This window comes from Scyliorhinus torazame, chromosome 19 (genome assembly GCF_047496885.1).
Source record: "Scyliorhinus torazame isolate Kashiwa2021f chromosome 19, sScyTor2.1, whole genome shotgun sequence".
Classification (NCBI taxonomy): Eukaryota; Metazoa; Chordata; class Chondrichthyes; order Carcharhiniformes; family Scyliorhinidae; genus Scyliorhinus; species Scyliorhinus torazame.
Window position 1 is genome coordinate 125,309,701 of NC_092725.1, and position 25,823 is coordinate 125,335,523.

At 45.1% G+C, this 25,823-nt stretch overlaps 1 protein-coding gene across 1 annotated transcript; it reads right to left on the reverse strand.

Moving 5' to 3' along the window:
• Window positions 1-25,366, reverse strand: gnsa (glucosamine (N-acetyl)-6-sulfatase a). The gene is made up of 14 exons (XM_072485168.1): window positions 25,035-25,366; window positions 24,565-24,624; window positions 24,073-24,279; window positions 17,688-17,753; window positions 16,815-16,913; window positions 14,356-14,523; window positions 13,666-13,748; window positions 13,439-13,557; window positions 12,651-12,754; window positions 6,545-6,646; window positions 6,226-6,336; window positions 4,646-4,756; window positions 2,250-2,410; window positions 1-1,973 (listed from the first exon to the last, which is right to left on the reverse strand). Exons 1-14 carry the CDS (start codon window positions 25,167-25,169, stop codon window positions 1,901-1,903), a joined length of 1,599 nt encoding a protein of 532 aa, XP_072341269.1. The 5' UTR covers window positions 25,170-25,366; the 3' UTR covers window positions 1-1,900.
• Window positions 25,367-25,823: the final 457 nt, after the last annotated feature.

Consider the following 25,823-nt stretch of genomic DNA (forward strand, 5'->3'; position numbering starts at 1 on the left):
TTCAAATTGAAAAGTCATTTATTAAATAAACACCAAGATCAAATTGAGCCATCATATTCACATCTCAAGTACAATTCTCTTTGGGAAAATAAATTTCAATTCAAAGTCAGCATTAAAAAGTGCCTAGAATCTGAACCTCCCTAATAACAAAGTTTACACAAATTGTTATCCAAGCTACATTGGTTTAAAAATTCAAATTCAGTTTAGCACTGAAAAATACTAGATTAACATTGCAATATTGATGTACAAAATGTTTGTAAGCCTTTATATTCAAGGCTAAACTTGAGTGCTTATTCTCGTGCATGACTTTAGTTTTGTAGGTTTAGCAGACACACAAGGCAAAAGACAGACCTTAGTCCTTAAGTGTTGCTCAATAAACCTCTTCACTTACATACATCAATAAGGCCAGTGCTATTCTAGAGACAGCAACTATACAACTCTAAATACACCTATGCCAGTGAAAGTTGTGTTCAGCATCCAGAATTTACATTTTGCAGTGTTCCCAATGTAAATATTAAGCAAAGCCATTGTAGGAAAAGGTGCGAGTGTAAAATATTATAAAGAACAATTCAATCCTTTAATAAAAGTCATTCTGGTTTCAAACTCGCTCAGGACACATGGTGGTTAGATTTAGTGGACAATTGATCAATAAACAGCTGAGAGCATGGATGTTAGATATAGCCATTTTTCTTTCCAGCAACCATTAGCCACTTGGCCTTCACACATCTTCCTTGTACTCAGCTATAAAGGAAGAGCAGAGCTCCTGTAACACTGCAGCTGGGATCTCAAATCCTTCAGTGCAATATCTAAACCCACTGTAAAGCCGTTCAATTGGAGCAAGCTTTCATTTTGAGAATCAGGATTCCCAGTCACATGGACAACATAGATTTCTACTACTCATACAGAAGAACTTGGAAAGCTTTGGTAGGAGGAGGTTAATGGCAATTCATTTTACACCATGGATGATGCGAATCAACAATAGATATGATGGATATCAGTGCAACATTTACAATCCCTTACCACCAAATCAGAGAAGACAGACAATCCAGGGAATGCACATCAGTACAACTTGGATCACAGTATTCCCTCAAAAATAATTTTGGGTAAAGAGAGAAAAAGTCAAGTTTAATGAAGTCTCAATCTTAACAGTTCTATGGTAGCTAAGTTATCAACTTATAGTTGGGATTGGAAACTGGTCAGTTGGGGGCAACAAAGAAAAGGCAAGTCTGGTAGTATGCACAAGCTAGAAATCAGCGATGAGTTCACTGTTCAGACAAGCCTAGTCCAGAAGATTGCATGGGAGAAATGCAAGATCGTCCTTCCCTCCATTGAGGCAGAAAATAAAGAGAAGCAATATTGAGCCGATAGTTTAATCCAGTTATCTGCCTCTACCCCAAAAAAATGAATTCACTTCCCCTTGTAATGGGCTAGATGGCCACAGGAAAGGGTCAGGACCACCAAAATCCACATTTTTCTGATGTGCATATCTTCCTTGAAATATCTTTTACAATGAAATTTTGTTCAAAGTACAGAAAATCAGACATTACTGAGAGAAGCAATTTCATTCAGGACCCACCAAGTATAACTCTGGTTGCTAGATACTTCATGCAAGTAAACAAAAGCCCAAATCATTTGTTTGTTTAGTGTTGTACCGTAAGCAATTATATGCATATGTTCTTTAGAAATGAAGACAGTGAGTGGCCCTTGCAAAATAAATAATGCTATAGAACTACAATACAAGTGTATTAAAAATTCTCACTTTTCAAAAGGCAAATTTGTGTTTTAAAACTGTTTTCACATTGGGTTTAGGGGTGACAGATCAAAAAGAAAACACATTTCCTAGTGATTTTCAGTCCATACAAAGTACAAGGTTATGTCACAGAAAACAGCAAGAAAGGCTTCATAAGGTTTTGTGGAATAACTTGGTTGCATCAGGTCCATGATGGAACATTAGTTGAGGGTCAAATCTGTACCTAAAAACAAAGTATATGTTAATCTGCATGAGTAACAGCAGACAGATAATACAAAATACTCTTTCAACAAAGTATGATAGTTGTGTTTAATCCCAGCAAGGTTTTTGTTAAAATTATTAACAGTAAAATGCAGCCTTTTATCCGTATAATAAAATCACATCTCCTTTTCTTTAGGCTTTTTCCACATTGGAAAGGTGCAGCACCACAAATACAATGTCAGAGCTCTGGAGCCACAGGTCCTCTGCCTAGGGAAATATCCCAAATATTCCTTCTTACCTTGGATCGTATATTCCTGGTGTATGGCATGTAGATCCAGAACACGACTGTAACATCATGAGACGGTGGTTCATCTTCTCAAGAATTTCCTGATCTATAGTCTTGGCTATATTTGTGATTTGGTGTGGGTCAGAGGTTAGATTGTAGACTTCTACAAACACCTAAATAGAAAAATAAACCTCAAGGTATCCTTACGCCTTTTAATTTCAAAATAACATTGCTGCATCCACCCTATATTGAAATATAATTTGCAGTGAATTATCAATGAACTTTTAGGCAACTTCATGATTAACCAAATCATTGGAAGCTTCTCTTTCTACTCAGTAGAATGTGTTTTACCGGACAGGATTCCGAAACTAGAGATGTGGGCACATTATACCATAATAGCGAATTATTTATTAAAGGCAGATTTCTAACTCAAGCTTATTCTAGGGAGTATTATAGAATTAGGTTCACAACATTCACATTAAAACGCGAACCATTTTGTACATTTTATGCATTCATTCAATCACTCCACACACCTTGTTCCATCACCTTGCAAGGGCTGCTTCATAACTAACTTGTTTCAATATCACAAAATTCTTTGCTGAAGGAAGCAGAATTTAGCAAAAACTAGCCATACTGACATTTAATTTGGAACCAATCCCAAATTACAGAATGAACAAGGATCCAATTAGTCTGGACCCAATTGAGTTTAGGCCTAGCAGACCCAAGGGTTTCCACTGAATCACATAAATCTCCCTTCCCCATCCCCCACATCAATTATCAACTGAAAACAAAACTTAATAGAGGATAATAAAAATCTCCCACGGTACCTTACAGGAAGCAGCAAAATTTGATATGGAGTCAGTAACAAAATTAGGGCAATGTCTTAATGGAGGGAAAGGGGTGGACAGGGCTAGGAAGAGCCTAGAGAACCAAAGGCATGGCCACTGATTGTGCAGCAATTAAAACTGGTGGATACCTAGGAGGCCAGAATTAGAGGGGCTGGAGGAGATTACAGAGATAGGGAGGAATGTGAAAACAAGGATATGGGGCATTACTCATTAAGGAGGCATTTAGATCAGCAAACTGCAAGGTGATGGGTGACCAGGGCTGGGTCTGCACAAGGACACAACAAGCAATATTCTACATGGCATTTTAGAGGGTAGAGAGAGAGGGAGTGCACAGGAATAGTAGAGTCTAGAAGTAACAATGGCATGGATGGGAATTCCAGCAATTGAGTGGCAAAAAGAGAGAATAGAAATATTGAATCTTGGGTGATGCCACAATGTGGGTTGAAAGCTCATCTTGGGATAAAATATGACCAACCACACTCTGGTTCAGCCTTGCCAAGAAAGTGGATGGAGTTGGTGCCGACAGAAGCATGGACTAAAGACAATGGCTTCAGTCTTCCCAATGTTTAATTGGAGCAAATGTTTGTTCCTCTAGTGCTGGATGTCTGTAAAATGTTGGTACTGAATGACAACATGTTCATGACAAATAGGAGGGGACCAGCAAGGATGTGGGAAGAGAAGCCATTGCTTGTGATACTTGGATTAGATAGCAAGAATGGAACCAGGGCGATGCAGTCTCCTCAACTGTATGAGGTGGTCAACAGCATCAAAGCTGTGAGGTTGGGGAGGGGCAGGGGGTGAAGCATTGAGACAACAGGATTTATTAGAGAAATGGTACAGCAAGTAGATCACAGCTGTATACAACAATTCAACATTTGACAAATAATTTTAAGACTTCCAGGATTGTTGGGTGAAATCCAGTTCCACAGCAACACAGAAATTGTGCGCATGCACAGTTACTATCATAACCAACCCTGGCTGCTAGGTCCTTCTGGCAAGGTGCATACAGACCAGTGATGTAAAAAAAAAAAAATACACAACTAGCTTACATATCAATGACAGAAGAACCTTAACCTTGATGGAGTAGTGCTAGCACAGCACTGTTGCTTCACTGCATCAGGATCCTAAGTTTGATTTCCGCTTGGGTCACTGTGTGCGGAGTCTGCACATTCTCACGTGTCTGCGTGGGTTTCCTCCGGGTGCTCCAGTTTCCGCCCATAAGTCCCAAAGACGTGCTGTTAGGTAAGTTGGACATTCTGAATTCTCCCTCAAGTGTACCCGAACAGGCGCTGGAATGTGGCGATCAGGGGCTTTTCATAGTAACTTCATTGCAGTTAATGTAAGCATACTTGTGACAATAAAGATTTTTATAGTTGGTCACAACCTCTAGTGGCATACACACACACACCATCTTATTTAGTCAACAATGCCTCAAATTGGCATTGGTCAGTCTAGCTCATAACTGAGCTTGAAGTTAAAGAAAATCGTACAGTAGGAGGAAGTGAGTATCTCCACAGACAACAGGGGTAAGGAAGGAAAAATACATTTAACTGCACCCACCTCACTATCATCAAATTCACAATACTGCAAGTCAGCTGGAGTGGCAATTGTTCTTACACATGCATAGGTGTTGTTATATGCATCTTCACAAACACAATCAGGGAAACAATTCTGTAGAAAAAAAAAAGACATTCGAGTAAACAAGGATCAAAATAGTTTCAACCACAAAAAAACAAAGCATTTTAAACAGTCTTTTCTCAGGACTAGCTAGAGGTTCTTTACATCCGCCGCTGAAGGTAGGGATATGGTTTCATCTGCTCGTTTGTAAACAAAACATCTCAAAAACAAAATTGAATGGATTTTACTGGCTCTAGGAAGGACCAATTACAGGTTGAGCATCCCTGATCAGAAAACCAAACTATTCAAAATTCCACACTTGGGAACCGGTTCCCTACGTTCCACACATGCGCAGTATAATCAGAAATCCGATAAAAGCATTTTGGATAAGGGATTTACAATGTGTATTGAGTTTTTGTCCCCCCAAAACAAGATTTATCCATTAACATTGGGAATGATGGACAAGGATGTTGTGGGGCATTTGATTTAGAACAATGATGATTAACTAGTCCAAAATGTAACGATCCTGCCATGTGGAAGAATTAAACCTTTATAAAATTTCTTCAGACTACAATTAACTCAAGAAAAGGGATGGCAGGGTGGCTAGCACTGCTGCCTCATTGCACAGAGGACCCAGATTTGATCACAGCCCCGTGGAGAGTTTGCACATTCTCCCAGTGTCTGTGTGGGTCTCACCCCCTGTGGTGAATGTATTCACCATAATATAAGTTGTCTGTATAGTACTGTGGCCTATGGCCAGGGAATGGTAATATGATCTCCTTCCATGTATTGTACTGGAACCCTGGTGGGCTCCGCCTCTGGCTCTGGCTCTGCCCCCTCCCCCTCCCCCCCCCCCCCCCCCCCCCCCGGGGCAGTATATAGACCTGCCGCCTGTTGGCAGCGCTCACTGTTACAGCAGTCACAGGCAGGCAAGTTATTGGATAATAAAACCTATGTTCACTCGTTCTCATCGCCTTGTAGTGAATTGATGGTACATCACCCCCACAACCCAAAGATGTGCAGGGTAGGTGGACTGGCTATGCTAAATTGCCCCCTATTTGGGAAGAGAAGAATTGGGTATTAAAAACATTTTTTTTTTTTTAAAAAACAATTAGCTCAAGAAAAAAAAAAAATAAGGGCCAGTCCAGGGCATTATAGAAACATGATCAGCAGCAGCAGTAACCTGGAAGAGTTGAGACACATTGCAGGAAAACCCATGACAAGAATCCTCCCATGTGTTCAAGCTCATGCACAGCATCAATGCCACAATTTACAAGCTGCTAGAGAGCAGAAGATCAGGGTAGCGAGTTCCATTTTTCACAGGGCTGCATGGAGTACAATTCAGTTTAATTCCTTGGGTCTTATTTTATTCCAATGCATATCCAAAGTCACTATGCAAAACAAGTAGCAATTTGTAAACCCACTTAACTGAAATGTGTAGCTGAGCCTAACAGCACTATTTATTAGTTTTCAGCAAGATAGAACATTTTTACCATCCAGATTGAAAAGTCTATAATACTTACCGTGACTCCAGGCCCCAATGATGGGCAGGTAGGATCACTTCTATTATGTCCCTCTCCTTGATATTCTACAAGGAGATCAGTCCTCCACGTCACATTTTGTACCATACCATTCTGTGGATAGAAGTGAAATCATTGTACAATGAAAATGAAGGACTTAAAATCTTCAGTGATTGCGTTTAGAGCTAAAATTAAACTTAGGGTTGAACAGTTCTGAAACAACTGGAATTTGATGAAGTGACAATAGCCACTTAATTGAGAATTACTTTTGATTAAACTATAGTTACACTAGTGACTGGTTGCAGTAAAAAAAAAAAATTACCAGCAGAGGCAAGAGAGACATGCCATCCATTCTAGTCTTGTTAACATCATAGCCAGCAATGTCCAAAAATGTGGGAGCCAAATCAATATTTGCTAAAAGCATCTGAAGGAGGAAGGTAAAGTCATTATAAACACCACAAAACATCTAAAATCAGTTAACATTTTCCACTGAAGATTTATATGCTAACCATTGATCAGAAAAACATCACTTCCTGGTGCAATGCATTCATTCCATTTCCCACCACACACATGGAATATTTATGCACCATTACTTGGCTTCATTGGGTGTCAATGTTCCTCAGAGAAGGCTGGTTTATGCAATTTCAGACTTAACACCAGATAAAACAATTTGCACGGAAATGCAATTAATTGTCTCACATTCGCTGCAGATGAAGGAAACTTCAATCAATCAACTACTGTACAACAGAATTGCAGTAATTTAGAACATAAAAGTGTTGATTTTGAGCCGTGAGAAAGGTTAAAAATGCACCATGGCTATGTAGAATTATTTAAAGTTAAACTTGGTTTCAATTATTCAAATAGGCTTCATGACTTCACTGAACACAAGCCTTTACAACATTTCTTCTCAGGGAATCATTCTGTGCACAGTGTTGCTACCATCAAAAGTGAAGCTACACATTAAATAGTTGTTGCAATATAATGGAACATCTTCCGAGATTACATACTTGATCGATTATGACATTAATGATCACAGTAGAGGATCAGTAAAACAGGTGTGTGGTAAAGAGAGAGGAAGAAAGCCCTAGAGCACAGGAAAATATAGCAGGCTGGGCAGAATATAACACTGTAAAGTGTGAGGCGAGGCAGGGCAGCAAGCCAGGCAGGCCAGCAAGCCAGGCAGGCCGCGAGGCAGGCCAGCAAGCCAGGCAGGCCGCGAGGCAGGGCAGCAAGCCAGGCAGGCCGCGAGGCAGGGCAGCAAGCCAGGCAGGCCGCGAGGCAGGGCAGCAAGCCAGGCAGGCAGGCAGGCCGCGAGGCAGGGCAGCAAGCCAGGCAGGCAGGCAGGCCGCGAGGCAGGGCAGCAAGCCAGGCAGGCAGGCAGGCCGCGAGGCAGGGCAGCAAGCCAGGCAGGCAGGCAGGCCGCGAGGCAGGGCAGCAAGCCAGGCAGGCAGGCAGGCCGCGAGGCAGGGCAGCAAGGCAGGCAGGCCGCGAGGCAGGGCAGCAAGCCAGGCCGGCCGCGAGGCAGGGCAGCAAGCCAGGCCGGCCGCGAGGCAGGGCAGCAAGCCAGGCCGGCCGCGAGGCAGGGCAGCAAGCCAGGCAGGCCGCGAGGCAGGGCAGCAAGCCAGGCAGGCCGCGAGGCAGGGCAGCAAGCCAGGCAGGCCGCGAGGCAGGGCAGCAAGCCAGGCAGGCCGCGAGGCAGGGCAGCAAGCCAGGCAGGCCGCGAGGCAGGGCAGCAAGCCAGGCAGGCCGCGAGGCAGGGCAGCAAGCCAGGCAGGCCGCGAGGCAGGGCAGCAAGCCAGGCAGGCAGGCAGGCCGCGAGGCAGGGCAGCAAGCCAGGCAGGCAGGCAGGCCGCGAGGCAGGGCAGCAAGCCAGGCAGGCAGGCAGGCCGCGAGGCAGGGCAGCAAGCCAGGCAGGCAGGCAGGCCGCGAGGCAGGGCAGCAAGCCAGGCAGGCAGGCAGGCCGCGAGGCAGGGCAGCAAGCCAGGCAGGCAGGCAGGCCGCGAGGCAGGGCAGCAAGCCAGGCAGGCAGGCAGGCCGCGAGGCAGGGCAGCAAGCCAGGCAGGCAGGCAGGCCGCGAGGCAGGGCAGCAAGCCAGGCAGGCAGGCAGGCCGCGAGGCAGGGCAGCAAGCCAGGCAGGCAGGCAGGCCGCGAGGCAGGGCAGCCAGCCAGGCAGGCAGGCAGGCCGCGAGGCAGGCAGGCCGCGAGGCCGGGCAGCAAGCCAGGCAGGCAGGCAGGCAGGCCGCGAGGCAGGGCAGCAAGCCAGGCAGGCAGGCAGGCAGGCCGCGAGGCAGGGCAGCAAGCCAGGCAGGCAGGCAGGCAGGCCGCGAGGCAGGGCAGCAAGCCAGGCAGGCAGGCCGCGAGGCAGGGCACCAAGCCAGGCAGGCAGGCCGCGAGGCAGGGCAGCAAGCCAGGCAGGCAGGCAGGCCGCGAGGCAGGGCAGCAAGCCAGGCAGGCAGGCAGGCCGCGAGGCAGGGCAGCAAGCCAGGCAGGCAGGCAGGCCGCGAGGCAGGGCAGCAAGCCAGGCAGGCCGCGAGGCAGGGCAGCAAGCCAGGCAGGCAGGCAGGCCGCGAGGCAGGGAGGCAGGCAGGCCGCGAGGCAGGGCAGCAAGCCAGGCAGGCAGGCAGGCAGGCCGCGAGGCAGGGCAGCAAGCCAGGCAGGCAGGCAGGCAGGTCGCGAGGCAGGGCAGCAAGCCAGGCAGGCAGGCAGGCAGGCCGCGAGGCAGGGCAGCAAGCCAGGCAGGCAGGCCGCGAGGCAGGGCAGCAAGGCAGGCAGGCAGGCCGCGAGGCAGGGCAGCAAGCCAGGCAGGCAGGCCGCGAGGCAGGGCAGCAAGCCAGGCAGGCAGGCCGCGAGGCAGGGCAGCAAGCCAGGCAGGCAGGCCGCGAGGCAGGCCGCGAGGCAGGGCAGCAAGCCAGGCAGGCCGCGAGGCAGGGCGGCAAGCCAGGCAGGCAGGCAGGCAGGCCGCGAGGCAGGGCGGCAAGCCAGGCAGGCAGGCAGGCAGGCCGCGAGGCAGGGCGGCAAGCCAGGCAGGCAGGCAGGCCGCGAGGCAGGGCGGCCGCGAGGCAGGGCGGCAAGCGAGGCAGGCCGGCCGCGAGGCAGGGCGGCAAGCGAGGCAGGCCGGCCGCGAGGCAGGGCGGCAAGCGAGGCAGGCCGGCCGCGAGGCAGGGCGGCAAGCGAGGCAGGGCGGCAAGCGAGGCAGGGCGGCAAGCGAGGCAGGGCGGCAAGCGAGGCAGGGCGGCAAGCGAGGCAGGGCGGCAAGCGAGGCAGGGCGGCAAGCGAGGCAGGGCGGCAAGCGAGGCAGGGCGGCAAGCGAGGCAGGGCGGCAAGCGAGGCAGGGCGGTAAGCGAGGCAGGGCGGTAAGCGAGGCAGGGCGGTAAGCGAGGCAGGGCGGTAAGCGAGGCAGGGCGGTAAGCGAGGCAGGGCGGTAAGCGAGGCAGGGCGGTAAGCGAGGCAGGGCGGTAAGCGAGGCAGGGCGGTAAGCGAGGCAGGGAGGCAAGCAAGGCAGGCCGGCCGCGAGGCAGGGCAGCAAGCAAGGCAGGCCGGCCGCGAGGCAGGGCAGCAAGCAAGGCAGGCAGGCCGCGAGGCAGGGCAGCAAGCAAGGCAGGCAGGCCGCGAGGCAGGGCAGCAAGCAAGGCAGGCAGGCCGCGAGGCAGGGCAGCAAGCAAGGCAGGCAGGCACTTGGGTACATTCAGCAGGATGATGCCTGGTGGATTCAACAATTATTATAGAGGTCCTTTCAAATTTTAGCCAAAATAAAAACGATTCTTGAAAATTATTGAATTTGTAGAAATACGAGCAACTTATAAAATTGGCTAATCTTTTGAATACTGTCCCTGACCGTCTTAAATGTTACGAATAACGTATTGCAAGCACTCTTACTGATATACGAGGGTACATTCAACAAGTTTGAAACAATCTTGTAACTGAGACCAGACGTCACATGAGACCAGACATCACACAGGGAGTTTGAACGTGGAACAAAGTTGCGGAAAGATAATTGATTTGGAGTATGGAAAGATAATTAATTTGGAGTAATTGATTAATTTTTAAAAAATATTTTTATTCTCTTCCTTTTTCACATTTTCTCCCAAGTTTGTACCCACCAACAATAAGCAGTAACGAATATACGGTCAATCCCCATATCAATAACAATCCCATCCTCCCACCAACCTCCAAACAACTGCCCGCACGTTAACAAACAAATAACAAAAAGGAATCAGGAATCACCCATAATCACCACCCCCCCCCTCCCCACTATATGTTCGATGTTATCCAATTCTTCAGTACATAATGAATAACACCCATGAATTGTTGAACCCCTCCATCCTTCCCCCCAGTTCAAACTTAACCTTCTCAAGAGTCAAGAATTCCAACAGTTGCCCCCGTCACGCCAGGGCACAGGGTGGAGAGGTTGCTCTCCATCCCAACAGGATCTGCCTTCGGGCGATCAACGAGGCCAAGGCTACAACATCTGCCTCCGCACCGGTTTCAAACCCTGGCTGGTCCGACACCCCGAATACGGCCTCCCGGGGGCCCGGGTCCAGTTTCACGTGCACCACTTTAGCGATTATCCTAAAAACCTCCTTCCAGTAATCCTCCAGCTTTGGACATGACCAAAACATATGAACATGATTCGCGGGGGTCCCCCACCCGCAACGTTCACACACATCTTCTACCCCCTCAAAGAGGCGACTCATCCTCGCCCTGGTGAGGTGTGTTCTTTATACCACCTTCAGCTGTATCAGCCCCAACCTCACGCACGAGGTGGATGTGTTCACTCTCTGGAGCAGCTCACCAGAACCCCTCCTCCATACCCTCTCTCAACTCTTCCTCCCACTTAGCTTTGATCCCTTCCAATGGTGCCTTCTCCTCTTCCAAAATACCCCTGTAAACCACCGACACTACCCCCTTCTCCAGCCCCCGTCATCAGCACCTCCTCCAGCAATGTGGAGGCCAGCTCCACCGGGAAGCTCTTATCTCCTTCATGGCAAAATCTCAAACCTGCCTGTATCTAAGCATTTCCCCCTGCTCCAGCCTATACTTCGCTCCCAGCTCCTTCAATCCTGCAAACGACCCCTAAGAAACAAATCTTTTAGTGTCTTAATCCCCTTCTCCCATATCTGAAAATTTCCGTCCCGCTTCCCTGGCTCAAATCTGTGGTTCCCCCGAATCGGCATTTCCCTTGACCCTGCCCCCAACCCAGTGTTCCTGAAACTGCCTCCAAATTCTCAATGAAGCTATTACCGGACTCCCGAGTATTTCCCCAGAGCCATTGGGAGCGGCGCTGTTGCTAGCACCTTCAATCCCGACCCCCGACACAAACTCTCCTCCATTCTGATCCACTCGGAATCAACGCCTCTGACCCAGCTCCGCACCTTCTCCACATTCGCCGCCCAGTAGTAATACATCAGATTCGGAAGACCCAAACCCTCTGCCTTCCCCTCTAACAGCACCTTTCTAACTCTGGCCACCTTCCCTCCCCATATGAACAAGGTAATCATTCCTTCAATTTCTAAAAAATGCTTTTGGCAGGAAAATCAACAAGGCATTGGAAAATAAACAGAAATAGTGTCAACACGTTCATTTTAACCGCCTGTATCCCACCCGCCAGTGACAGAGGGAGACCATCCCACCTTACCAGATCAGCTTGGAACAATTGATCAATGTCTAATTAACCAATCACCTGTTAAGTGACTGACACTTTCCTGAACAAATCAAGGGGGGGTCTCAGCTGAAAATTGGAACCAATGAAACAAAGTAAGAAGCGAAACCCAAATAAGGATTCCCTTAAGAATGTGATCTGTTTGACTGACGAGAGAGGAATTTTAGCCGGAGAATCCTTGAAGCATGGTAAAAATTAACGAAGGCCTTTTGTTGAAATGACTTCATTTTGTAAATCTAAAGTCACTTTTATCTTCCAAGTTTTTGTTTCGACTCGTTGGTGTCTCAAGGACATATCGAGGCACGCGTTAATTTCATATGAATGTACCAAAATGTGTTCTTAAAGAAATAACCATTGCTTTACTTTAATTCAACTGGGCTGGGAGAGCTTATCTACGAGCGAGAGACAATCTTACTTTGCCCAAGCTGGAGTGGTAGAAGTGGGAACACTAAACAAGTAGTATTCAGTTGAGCACTTGAAACGCCAGCATACAGGGCTACAGACCAAGTGCTATAAAATGGGATTAGAATAGATAGGTGTTTGATAGCAGTACAAGAGCAATACAGACATGGGTCGAAGAGCCTCTTTGTTGTTCTGAAACTATGACCAGCTCCAAGTCAGTCAAGTACATTTCATGGAGCGGAACTGCCAGAGAATCAAAACAGAACCAGCTTTAGAGTATCTGGGACTCTTCTGCCTGGACTCCGTATTATAGTTACTGTTTTGATCAGTTGTTCCAGCCACAATTTACAGAGTCTGGCACATTTACCTTATTACTCATGTTAGATTTGATTCCAGGTCCTCGCACAAGCAATGGCACTTTAATATCAAATTCATACAGTTGTCGTTTGTCAATTGGCAAAGAAAATTGACCTAAAATATATTTAAAACAAATGCTGTCAAATAAATGCATTTCATATATTGTGCTTGTGCTATGCAACTGTTGATTTAACTAATTTTATAATGCATTCTATCACAATCCTGTATTATTATAGGAAGCAATTTCATGAGTGCCAATTCTCTATTCAAACAATATGCTATGATTCAAAGCAACCTCAGAAGATTATACAGCAAATAAAACGGTTGCAGAATGGACAAAAGTCTGCTTAATTAACCTCTTTAACTGAGGGAATAATGAAGAACCAGACTGCTACTTTGTAAGTGGCATTGCACTGTATTAACCAGGAGGTTACAATGCACTCGACTGTCACCTAATAAATCTCATGCTAAATATAATTGAGAAAGCAATGGTCGAAAAACTTATCCTGATGAAAGTAAACTTTTTACTGCAACTAAAAATCAGAAATGCTTAAACAGCATCACATTTTGCTGTGAAGTATACCGACCGATATTAGAAAAGACCAAATTAGGTTATTCCTAAAAAATGTTGATAGTCATTTATTTTCAAAGTAACTTCGTTGCAGTGTTAATGTAAGCCTGAACTAGATTGGAGTTCATTCCACAAAACGTGAGTGTCATTCCCCAAGTTGAGGAAAGAACACTATTTAAATCACCAGCTTCAAATAGAACAAAACTCTGACAGGAATTATTACTCACCTGTATGATAGCCATTATCAGATGTAAAGAAAATATAGGTGTTTTCTAGTTCTTTGACTGCATCAAGTTTCTTCACAACTTTTTCCACAAGATCATCGACTGACAGCAGTGTTTGCCATCTAAGAAAAATGATAAGGGATTATGCCAAATGACCACATATTATTATTATTTTTTTATTTTTATAAAAAGGACAATATAATTTTGAAGTGAATAAGAAACAGCTATACCTCTTCCTGAAAGCATTATCCAGAAAATGAATTGAAGAATTGGTCATGGGAGTCTTTGCTTGCCGGATTAACCAGTGTTTATCCTTTAAGAAACATTAGTGTCAATCGAGAAGAATTAAAATATCATTTTAAAAAACATTAGTGTCAATTGAGAAGATTGACAAGTTGTCTTTGGTTTAAATAGCCTATTGATGGGAGCTTGCTGTCTGAATATTTTGCATCTATACATTTAAAATTGGAATATTTGACATCTTCAATAATACTGATTGGCCAACTCCTTGGAGTTGTGTCCACTGAAGCGGAGGTCTTTTACCCCATGCCCAGTTCAACCAGCTCGCTCAAAAATCACAGCCTTAAGTGGAAACCACACCATACATTACTGCAATCCAACAAGATGGCCTTCAGAATTAAATCACTTGAATTTTGTGAACAAATAAAGCTGGAATCTTATTTTTACGTGGCGTCACACCACATAGTACATCAATTAAAAAGTAATCAGAGCAGGTTAAGAGGAAGATATGGGGGCGGGGAGAGAAAAAGCGACTGTGGCAATTTAACCAGAGCACCACACCTCAGGTGAGGTTGAGAAGGCGGGCCCTCAGCCAGTACGAGAATTGAACCTGTTGCCATCACCAACTGAACCAGTAGTTATCGGTGTATTAATATATCTACTATTCAATATAAAAATACCTTTCCGTGTATGTTAAAGTTGGTGTTTCTTGGTGCTTTAACATCCAAAAAGCTCTTTTCATATTGTGGGGCAGGAGTCCAAGGGGAGTGTGGTGCTGGAGTAGAGATCATCATAAAGAACGGAACATATTTGGTTCTATATTCCAAAAACTCCAACGAAACATTTGACTGTCAAGTGAAAGCACCGGGGTTAGAATATATGTTGACTGAAGTTACGAGAATCATGCATCAAACAGGGCTAAGGTGTACTTATACTGGACTGAAATCGCAGCAATCTCAAATAAAGAAACAAATATTTTACAGATCCAAAACAATGAAGCAGAGAGGGTAGCTGTCAAACATCACTCTAAACCAAGAGCAGCAACATCCAATAAATGCAGGACAAATACCTCTAATCACTTAAGAGTTAATAGATCTCTAGCTGATTACATCAGATATACAGGGTGTTCACGTCGGAGGGAAATTCCGGTCCCACACCAGCACACTGGTCTCCAGGTGACAAGGGGCGCTGTCAACAGGAAATTCCCGTGACAACGGCAGGACTGGTAGATCCCACTGGTGTGCCGCCTCCACCCTCAAAAACACATGGCGGTGGAAATTCCCGCCCAGAAATGTGATCCTGTACTTTTTTGGATTCTTGAATTGTATCACTAACAAGCTCAAGGTTACACCATCTTGATGTTGAGCACCATGCAAAGATTGGTTTGATAAGATCACAAGACATAGGAGCAGAAGTGGGCCATCGAGTCTGCTCCACCATTCATTGTTTTAAATGGAAGCTCTAGAGCAAAATTTCAAAGTGTTTTTCACTAAGTTAGCTGCATTTCAGATAAAATTCATGAAATGCAGTTGGTTAGTTTTTAAAAACTTGGGTCATACCACATTGACTGAACAGCAATAGAATGAAAGTAGCTTACAATGCCCCAAATTGCCCTCATCTTCAAAAGGATCCATCACTAGACCATAAAATGTAGGAGCAGAAGTCGACCATTTGGCCCATCAGGTTCACTCCTGCCATTCAATGACTAATCTGATAATCCTCAGTTCCACTTTCCTGCCTCATCCCCATAACTCTGGATTCCCTCACGGATTAAAAATCTGAAGCAAAAGGAAAGAGGAGGAGAGAGAATGGGAGGAAAAGAAAACAAACACCAGGATTGCGATGAAAGACAAGGGCTACGTTTAATGGGATTTGGGGTAGTCAAGGCCAAATAAGGATTTCAGAATATGCAAATGGAAAATACGTATGGAGGGAGTGCTGCCTCGTCTAAAGGTGCCGGGTGGGATTCTCCAAAATGGAGGCAGAGTGTTCGCGCCGTCGTGAATGCCGTTGAGGTTCACGACGGGGCGAAACGGCCCCTATCCCGACCGATTCAGGGCCCGATAATGGGCTAGGAGCGGCGCCGCGTCATTTACGCGTGCCAGGCCTTGGCGCCACGTAAAGGCAGCTGCGCATACATGACGCGGCCGGTGCCGCATAACTGGCGTCACCCGCGCATGCTCAGGTTGGCCGGCACCAACCCGCGCATGCATGGTTGCCATCCTCTCCGAGTCCGCCCTGCAAGATGATGTCAGACGGATCTTGCGGGGCTGCGGAAGAAAGGAGGTCCTCCTTCAGAGGACAGCCCGACGATCAGTGGGCACCGATCGCGGGCCAGGCCCCATTTGATCCTCCCTCCCCCCCCCCCCAGCGTTCCTGCACTGTTCTTGCCGGCAGCGACCAGGTGTGGACTGCGCCGGAGGGAACCCACCGTTTTGGGCTGGCTGCTCGGCCCATCCAGGCCTGAGAATCGCCATTTTGGGTGTCTCGGGCGATTCTCCGGCCTGCGCCGCGCGGAACTCGACGGGGCCATTCTCACCGCTTGGGAGAATCGCGGGAGGGCGTCGGACCAGCGTCGCGGGAAAATTTGGCAACCCAGGTGATCCTCCCAACCGGCGCGGGAGCGGAGAATCGCGCCCGCCATCTTTCAAAGAAAACATTAAACAAGAGGCGCTGTTCATCCCCTCAGATGCATAGATGTATTTAAGAAAAATCAAAGTAGAGCTGGGGAATCCCGGTGACCTCAGCGATATTTAACCCTCAACCTACACCAAAAAACGATATGGGCATTTCTTTTATTGCTACTGCAAGAATGTTGCAGTGTTCGAAATTGGCTGCGATGTCTTATTAGCTGTAAAGCATTTGGGGTTATGAAAGGCTGGGGAAAGCACTGTACAATGCCCATATCTTTCAGAGCAGGTCAAGGCAGAGGGTAATCATATCCAAAACAAATTATGAATTACAGAACTGCATCTGGGAAAGAAAAATTCCATCACTCATTCGCAGAATAGTTCCATCGCCCAAATGAAGAGTTCCTATGCAAAAGCCTGCTCATTAAGAGACTTGCAAATTTCTATTCCAATTCATCCACAATATACCTCACTATAATGTGAACAAAAAAGAAGAAAAAGATACTTACTAGTAAATCAGTTAGATAATCTTGGCTATAATTCTGACCATGATGTTGAGGTTTTCCATTCACAGAAAGTGTGTAATTGTAGTATTTTGAATTCTTTGCCTAAAAACAATAGACAAAAATAATCAGCATTGCATTATCACCCCATCCTCACCTAACTGGATGCAAATAATTGGATTTTTTTTCCCCTCATCTTATATATTTTAATTTGTGCATTCCATTTGTAAAATCAGTAAGAGTAAACCATGCAGTCCCTTGAGCCTGCTCGGTCATTCTACATAATTATGCCTAACCTTGCACTTCAACTCTGTTCCCTTTACCTGTTGATTACCAGTGATGAGAAACCCATCTTGCAGCCTTAATATTTTCAACAAATGGCGATTTCATTGAAACATGATTCCGAGGGGGTAGGAGTAGCTAGTCAGCATTGACCCTGTCAAGCCCCCCCAGAATTGTGTTTCAATGAGATCGCCTCATTATTCCAAACTCCAAAAGAATATAGTCCCAAGAATTTATCTCTTCCAATTCTACATTTAACAAATGTTTCATATGGTGATCGCACACTGAAAGCATCAACTTATTTAACTCTTATATCATCATAGAATTTATAGTGGAGGAAGCCATTCGGCCCATGGAGTCTGCACCGGCCCTCAGAAAGAGCACCCCACTCAAGCCCATACTTCCACCCTATCCCCATAACCCAGTAAACCCACCAATATTTTTGGACACCAAGGGCAATTTAGCATGCAAATCCACCCAACCTTCACATTCTTAGACTAATTTACTCAAAATGCAAATCCTGCAGACTTACGGCATCTATGGTAATTATACAGTTATACAATTACACAGTTGTTCTAACTCTTTGTAAATTCTTACCAGAGCATACCAGTGATCCCAACCTGGTGGAACATGTTCAATGCCACCTGCAATCTCTGATCCATACTGCAGAATAAGCAATACACAATGTAATATTATAAAATGTGTACCAGTGAAGAAATGCTTTTATTTACAGCTCAATGTATAGCTTTATTTGAAACTACCTACAAGGTAAGCCTCTGAAAACATCCTGAAATTGCACAACTCCCACCAACATCCACATTTTCTGGGGAGGCAACTAGTCACATGTGGTACAACGCAACAACAAGTTACCTTGGGCCATACCATTGAAAATCTCCATAAAGTCAATTAAAGGACTAAAAAATATTTAATCTTTTTATATAAATAGTACCCTGTAGTCAATCAAGTAGCACCAAGCAACTTAATGAGTGTTCTGCATTCCTTCGGAGAATTAACTAAACACGATACATTGTTCAAGAAAATAAAACACCAAAAGTGATTGGATATAATATTGTTACAATTCCTTTGGAAAGGAGACCACGCGCAGATAAGCATTTCTAAAAATCCAAATACTTATTTAGAGAGTGTCAACAAATAGAGCTGGTGCTATTCAGCAAAGGTTTCATGAATGCCTCGTTTGCTTTCTCACCACTCCCTGATGCGGAGAATGAATTCAATTCGCTTGAAAAACATGAGCAGCAGAAAGTATCTCAAAATTTACAAGCAGCACAGGTAGTTGGGGATCATGGGCCAGAAATTCCATGAGTTTCACACTCAAGATTGCCATGCCACACCTTATTCGTTACGCAGGTCAGGAGTATATTTCTCGCCCATTCTTCCATTCTGGGCCTGATGAAAAATGTGCAGCACAGCTGCTTCAGAGACCTTCCAGTGCAGGGAAGCAGTGTCAGGGGAATGAAACCATGCTGTACACATCCCTCCCCCTTCCTTTTTACAGCACTATCAGCTAGTAGGGGGGTTGGAAGTTCTGGGCCTATGATTTTTCATTTAGGAGTGGGAGAACAAAGATCAGCCCTTTGCCGTTCTTTGGATCCCAAACCTCTGTGCCTAATTACCATTTCAGCAAGTGAACATACAAATTAGGAGCAGGAGTAGGCCACTCAGCCCCTCGAGCCTGCTCTGTCATTCAATATCATCATGGCTGATCAGACTGTAACCTCAGCCCAGTCTAGGTATGTCCCTGATACTCCACGCCTTTGTTAATCAGAAATCTATCTAGCTCTACTCAAAACTCTGCCTTTTGAGGAACAATTCCAGAGACTCCCAACCCTCCCCTCAACCCAGTCTTAAATAAACAATCCCTTCCCTTATTTTTCCCCAACAATGACCCTTCGTTCTAGATTCTCCCACAAGAGGAAACATCCTCTCCACATCCATTCTGCCAATTCCCCAAGGATCAAGTTGCCTTTTACACTCTAACCTCCAACCTCTAGTGGATACAAACATAACCTCTCCAACCTTTCCTCAAGACTAACTGCCCATTCCTGGTAAACCAGACCTCAAGACTACCTGCTCATTCCTGGCAACCCTGAAATTTGTCTAATGCATTTCCAGAAATAAGATCAATACACTATATAAAACTCCAGATGTGGTCTCAATGCCCTGTATGACTGAAGCATAGCCTCTTGACCTTCGTAATCAATTCCCCCTCACAATAAGTGATAACATTCTATTAGCTTTCCTAATTGCTTGCCGTCCTGCATAATAGCCTTTTAGGCGATTCATGTACAAGGACACCCAGATCCCTCTATATTAGCTGTGCAATCTTACATTTTGGATAACGAGATTCTTTTTTTCTTAAATTCTACTTGCCAAAATATTTGCCCACTTTACAATCAATCCATTTGCCAAATTATTTACCCACTCACTTATTTGTAATCTCCCTACATCCACTTCACCATTTAATTTCCTATCTGTATTTGCAAATTTAGCAACCATCATCCAGAATGTTGGTTAGCAACAGGAAGCAAAATGTTGGAATAAATGGTTCTTTTACTGATTGGTAGGCAGTGACTAGTGGGGTACCGCAGGGATGTGTGTTAGGACCCTAACTGTTCACATCATATACTAATAATTTGGACGAGGGAACTAATCCGGTTAGAAATTTGTGATGAGATCCCCTAAACTTCAATGAATATAATCCTAACCGACAAGTCTACTCATATGACTCCCCTGGTAAACTTTCACTGCACTCCCTCCATAGCAAGAACCTCCTTCGTTAAGAACAAAACTGCACACAATACTCCAGGCCTCACCAATGTCCAAAACAATGGCAGTAAGACATCTATTCCTTTACTCAAATCCTCTCATTGTGAACGCCAACATACCATTTGCCTTCTTTACTGCCTGCTGTACCAGAGTGCATACGTTCAGCAACTGATGCACAAGGACACCAAGGTCTCGCTGAGTATCCACCTCTCAATTTACACTCATTCAAATAATAATCTGCCTTCCTATTTTTGCTACCAAAGCAGATAACCTCACATTTACCCACATTATACTGCATCTGCCATGGCACTCACACAGCCTGCCCAAATCCCACTGCAGCATCTCAGCATCCTCCCTTCCAAACGTGTCATCTGCAAATTTGGAGATGATTATAATGTGAACAGTTGGGGTCCTAGCACAGGTCCCGGCCGTGCCCAACTAGTCATTGCATGCCAATCAGAAAAATACCCATTTATTCAACTTTTGGCTTCCTGTCAGCTAACCAGCTTTCTATCACTTTAACTTTACATATTAATCTACTATGCAAGATCCTGTTGAAAGTCTAAACCACATTCACTGGTTTTCTGTTAGCTAGCTAGCCAAACTTCAATCCAGTCCAATGTTTACATAAATGATCTGGACAAAGGTATAGGTGGTCTGATTAGCAAGTTTGCAGATGATACTAAGATTGGTGGAGTTGCAGATAGCGAGGAGGACTGTCAGAGAACACAACAAAATATAGATTGGAGAGTTGGGCAGAGAAATGGCAGATGGAGTTCAATCCTGGCAAATGCGACGTGATGCATTTTCAAGAGCGGACTATCCGGTCAATGGAAGAGTCCTGGGGAAAATTGATGTACAGAGAGATCTGGGAATTCAGGTCCATTGTACCCTGAAGGTGGCAACGCAGGTCGATAGAGTGGTCAAGAAAACATACAGAATGCTTGCCTTCATCGGATGGGGCATGGAGTACAAGAGTCGGCAGATCATGTTACAGTTGTATAGGACTTTGGTTAGGCCACATTTGGAATACTGCGTGCAGTTCTGGTCGCCACATTACCAGAAGGATGTGGATGCTTTAGAGAGGGTGCAGAGGAGGTTCACCAGCATGTTGCCTGGTATGGAGGGTGCTAGCCATGAAGAAAGGTTGAGTAGATTAGGATTGTTTTCGTTGGAAAGACGGAGGTTGAGGGGGGAAACCTGATTGAGGTCTACAAAATTATGAGGGGTATGGACAGGGTGGATAGCAACAAGCTTTTTCCAAGAGTGGGGATGTCAATTACAAGGGGTCACAATTTCAAGGCGAGAGGGGGAAGTTTAAGGGAGATATGCGTGGAAAGTTTTTTTACGCAGAGGATGGTGGGTGCCTGGAACGCTTTGCCAGCAGAGGTGGTAGAGGTGGACACGATATCATTTAAGATGCATCTAGACAGATATATGAACGGGTGGGGAACAGAGGGAAGTAGATCCTTGGAAAATAGAAGACAGGTTTAGATAAAGGATCTGGATCGACGCAGGCTGGGAGGGCCGAAGGGCCTGTTCCTGTGCTGTAATTTTCTTTGTTCTTCATTACCAGCTACACAATGAGCTTTTATTCTCCACACCCTTTGTGTGGCACTTCATCAAATGTCTTTTGGAAATTGATGTACAGCCACCTACTGCGTCCCCTTTATCCACAGCACATGTGACTCCTTCAAAGAACGGCAATAAATTGGTTAAACATATTTCCCTTTCAGCCAACGTACCTTTACTGCTTTTGAATATAAAGGCGTTACATTTACTACCCCATTCTAAGATAACCTTCCCTAGATCTAGGGAATTTGGGAAAATTAAAACCAATGCAACAACGATCCCATCAGTTTTCAAGACCTTAAGCATGAAGTCCATTCCCTATTTCTGGAACATTACTCATGTCCCCTATAATGAAGATCAATGAAAAAGACCTGCTTTATTCATCTGCCCTGGCCCTACATTCCTCTCATTATCAATTCCCCAGGCAATTTCCATAGGACCAACATTCATGGAATCATAGGATTTACAGTGCAGAAGGTGGCCATTCAGCCCATCGAGTCTGCACTGACCCTTGGAAAGAGCACCTACTCCCACACCTCCATTCCATCCCCGAAACCCAGCCTAACCTTTTTGGACACCAAGGGGAATTTAGCATGGCCAATCCATCTAACCTGCACATCTTTGGGTTGAGAGGGGAAACCAGAGCATCCAGAGGAAACCCATGCAGATACAGAGAGAAAGTGCAAACTCCAGAGTCACCAGAGGCCAGAATTGAACCTGGGTCCCTGGAGCTGTGATGCAGCAGTGCTAACCACCATGCAGCCCCCACTTTGCATCTATTCCATCCATTTAAAATGTCTTTCACTGAACATCTGTTGATTTATCCCTCAAGCACATTTGTCAGTTCACTTTAGTTAGCCAATTTCATGCCCTCAAAATTTTAATTAGTCTTGGATGCACTCCCTCAAATGGAATGTAAAATTCAAACACATGATTGCTGCTACCTAGGGGTGCCTTCACTCGAGATCAATTAATCCTCCTTCATCACAATACTAGGTCTAGTGTAGCCTGACCTCTGGTTGGCTCCAGTATGTGCTGCTCTAAGAAACCATCATTCGATGAGCTCCTTATCAACACAACCTTCGCCCATCTGATTTTTCCAACTTGTATGTAGATTAAAATTCATGATTATTAAAGTACCTTTTCTGATGAGATTTCACTATCTCTTATACTCTGTCCAAGAATGTAGTTACAATTTGGGGGCCTGTACACCACTCCCACATAAGGACAAGTCCCCACTTCTCAATTCAAACTACTTCTACATTCCGAATGCCTGATCCTCGGTCATGTGCTAATCCTATTATTCATTAACAGAGCCACCCCTCCACCTTTTCTCAACTTCCTGTCCTTCTAAACGTCACATGCCCTTCAATATTCAGGTCCCAATCCATCTGATCATACTCATTTGTCTCTATTCACCCGTTTGTTTGTTTTTAAAAATGAAATGAATGCTACATGCGCTTTGAAACAGAACCTATTATTTTCAGAGTTTCTAGCCTTATCTGCTGATTTACACTTGGGGAGATTTGTACTCCATCACAGTCTATTTAACATTCCCATATACCTTTTTCTCTTGTTAGTATCTACTCTTTAGTATACCACATCTTAGAATATCAGCACCAGCACAGATCAAGTGGGATCTGTCCAATGGCACAGATCCCACTTCCCCAGTGCTGGTGAAGATGCTCCACTAACCAGAACCCACTTCTCTCACACCAGTTTTTGAGCCAAGCATTCATAATCTTATTTGCCCTCTGCCAATTTGCACAAGGCTCCGGTGGATAATCCAAGTTATAACCTTTTGATGGTCTGCTTCTTCATTTGGTGCCTGGTTCCTCATGTGGACTATGCAGAATCTCCCAAGTTGTTGGTACCTACAAGGACCACAAACTCTCCCACTGAAAGTTCCTCTCTAACCAATCCAGAGAGATGTCCCAAACCCTGACACCAGGCTGGCAACACATGTCTGGACACCCACTTCTTGCTAAAGAAAACAGCAGCAATGCTCCTCACTATACCATTCTCTATTATCTCTATGTTCTTATGTGCTCCCCATGTGAATGGCTTCCTGTATCACAGTGCCATGGTCAGTCAGCTCATTCACTCCACATTCCCACTCTGATCCAGGAGAAAAATAATCTGCCCACATTCCCACTCTGATCCAGGAGAAAAATAATCTGCTTTACATAATTGTGTACACTTGTAACATCACTCCTCAAATCCCAGTTCCTGCCCTCTTTCCTCCCAGATTATCTTTATGCATGAAACTGAAAAAAAGATAAGATTTTCAAGTTTTAAATAGGAAACATCAAGAGTCAGCATCTGCAAAGAGACAGGTTAACTTTCTCCCATTTATCTTTTACTTGTTGTATCTTGTATGAACGTTGACTTGTTTGCTTTTCATTTCCACTCATTTTTACCTCCAGTTTAAAAGGTCAGGCTTTAAAACCTGTCACTCAAATATTTTTTTTTTTTTTTTTTCATTCAAACTCCAATAAAGCATTTCATATATCAATCATATTTTAAAATTTTCCTAAACAGTAGGTTACTCAGAATGGAGACAATAACAATTGTTAAAAGTCAAAACATCAATAAAATTCCTAACACAAAAACAAGACCTTACCTCATTCAAATACTTCCCTGCAAAAAAGGTCCGGTATCCACAATAACGTTGGAGGATAGCTGGGAATGTGTTGGGTTCCTGGGTTTTTTGCCAGGCTTTGCTACTGCAGTTTCCTTCTAACGTATTATTAAATACACGGTGATTGTGTGGATACTTCCCAGTCAGGATACTGGCTCTGCTGGGACAACACAGCGGGCTGGCCACATACTGAATGAAAACAAACAACAAATACATGTGGAAATATATTAGTCATGCATTCTACATTATTTTCAAATAGGTTTCTTTAAAAATTAAAATTTAGGAAGTTTGTTTTAAGAGCACACACACAGCAAAACTTTATTCCATTAGTTCTGTAAGACTGGCAAGTTTCAATCTAGCAAATTACTGTTAGCACCCAAGTTGTAACATTCCCAGTCATATCAAAATAGACAAGGGGGCCTTAAGACCACCTTGCACAAATTAAAAAGCTTATGTCAAGAAAAGACAGCTCACCACATTATTAAAGGTTGTTCCAAGGTCTCCAATAAGTTTTCTGGTTTTCTTCAATGGTGTCTGCAGAAGACAAAAAGGGCTCAAGCTTAACTAAGTTATAATTCTGAATCATTTGGTTTAAGGAGATTTATGGACACATTTCAAAAAAATACTTCACTGGAGAAAATAGGAGAAGCACTAGAGTTGACAGTGCCTTAACTTGCATACTACACTCAAGAAAAATAAAAGATGCAGATGGATTAAATGTATAGAGGGCTCCATCGTCACAGGGCTAGTGCCCTTTAGCCAGGCCTAGCCCCCGCCACTAGGCCTAAGCTTGCTGACTGCACAGGGCCTGTTATTTGCGGACAGCAGCGGGAACATTAAAAGGAGAGCAGGGCTTCTCTCTCTACTGCTTTAAAGCAAGTCACCCCGATCTTTCGCTTCCCCCAGCGAGGCGCCGCCTCTCCCCTTTCTCCCTCCTTGCTCACCATTCCGCCCAGGACAACATCCTGATCGTCGGTGAGGATCAGGACGATGTTCGGCCTCTTCGAGCTGACCCCTTCAACAGCAGCACAGAGAAACAGGAGAGCGAATGCACAGGAAGGCGCGGAAAGTGGAGCCATGGCGCCAAGCTTCTCCCTCCAGCCGGATTGCCTTCCCAGTAAGAGCAGCCGACAACTCTGCTTCTTTTCTATGATTCACCAAGTCACATGCGCCTCCAAAACAAGCCAGTCACGTCAGCTGATCAAACCTTTCAAAGGGGTAACAACAATTAGCAGCGGGGAAGGCTTCTTTAACGCAAATATCTCAAGACTAAATGCACAATTCGCCGCAATCATTTAACATGATATTTATTCAGTTATTAATGTTCCTTATATTTTTCGGTGGACCCCACATAATTGCAAAGGATTTCCCTCAAATCGCGACAACGTAAAAACGGAGGAGTCCGGAGGGGGCAAGGTTTTAAGAACGTTTCCACAGAGCGCAGGAAAGAGCAACTTTGGGAAAGGCGCTCGACTTCAAATCAAAGACCTTCCCCTGGAGCTCTCGGAGGGGCATTTGGTGCTACTTTTGGCGGGTTCCGAACTCCAGTGCCGGTCTGAAATATTGGCCAGAGGCGGAGAGGTCAAGTCCTGGCCCCCGCAAACGGTTCAAAACGGAGGAGTTGGTCTCGGAAGAATGAAGGCTGTTATTGTAACAACTTTGTATGTAATTTGTTACAGCGAGAAACAATTAAATTATACACATTCGCCCACATACACCATCACCACGCACCA

Excerpts from the sequence above, each read along its gene's own strand:
- gnsa (XM_072485168.1), bottom strand. The coding sequence starts at position 25,169 with ATGGCTCCACTTTCCGCGCCTTCCTGTGCATTCGCTCTCCTGTTTCTC. Across the intron at positions 24,280-24,564 it reads GAACAACCTTTAATAATGTG|TATGTGGCCAGCCCGCTGTG; the intron begins GTGAGCTGTCTT and ends GTTTTCATTCAG. Across the intron at positions 14,524-16,814 it reads ATTATCTAACTGATTTACTA|TCAAATGTTTCGTTGGAGTT; the intron begins GTAAGTATCTTT and ends TTCACTTGACAG.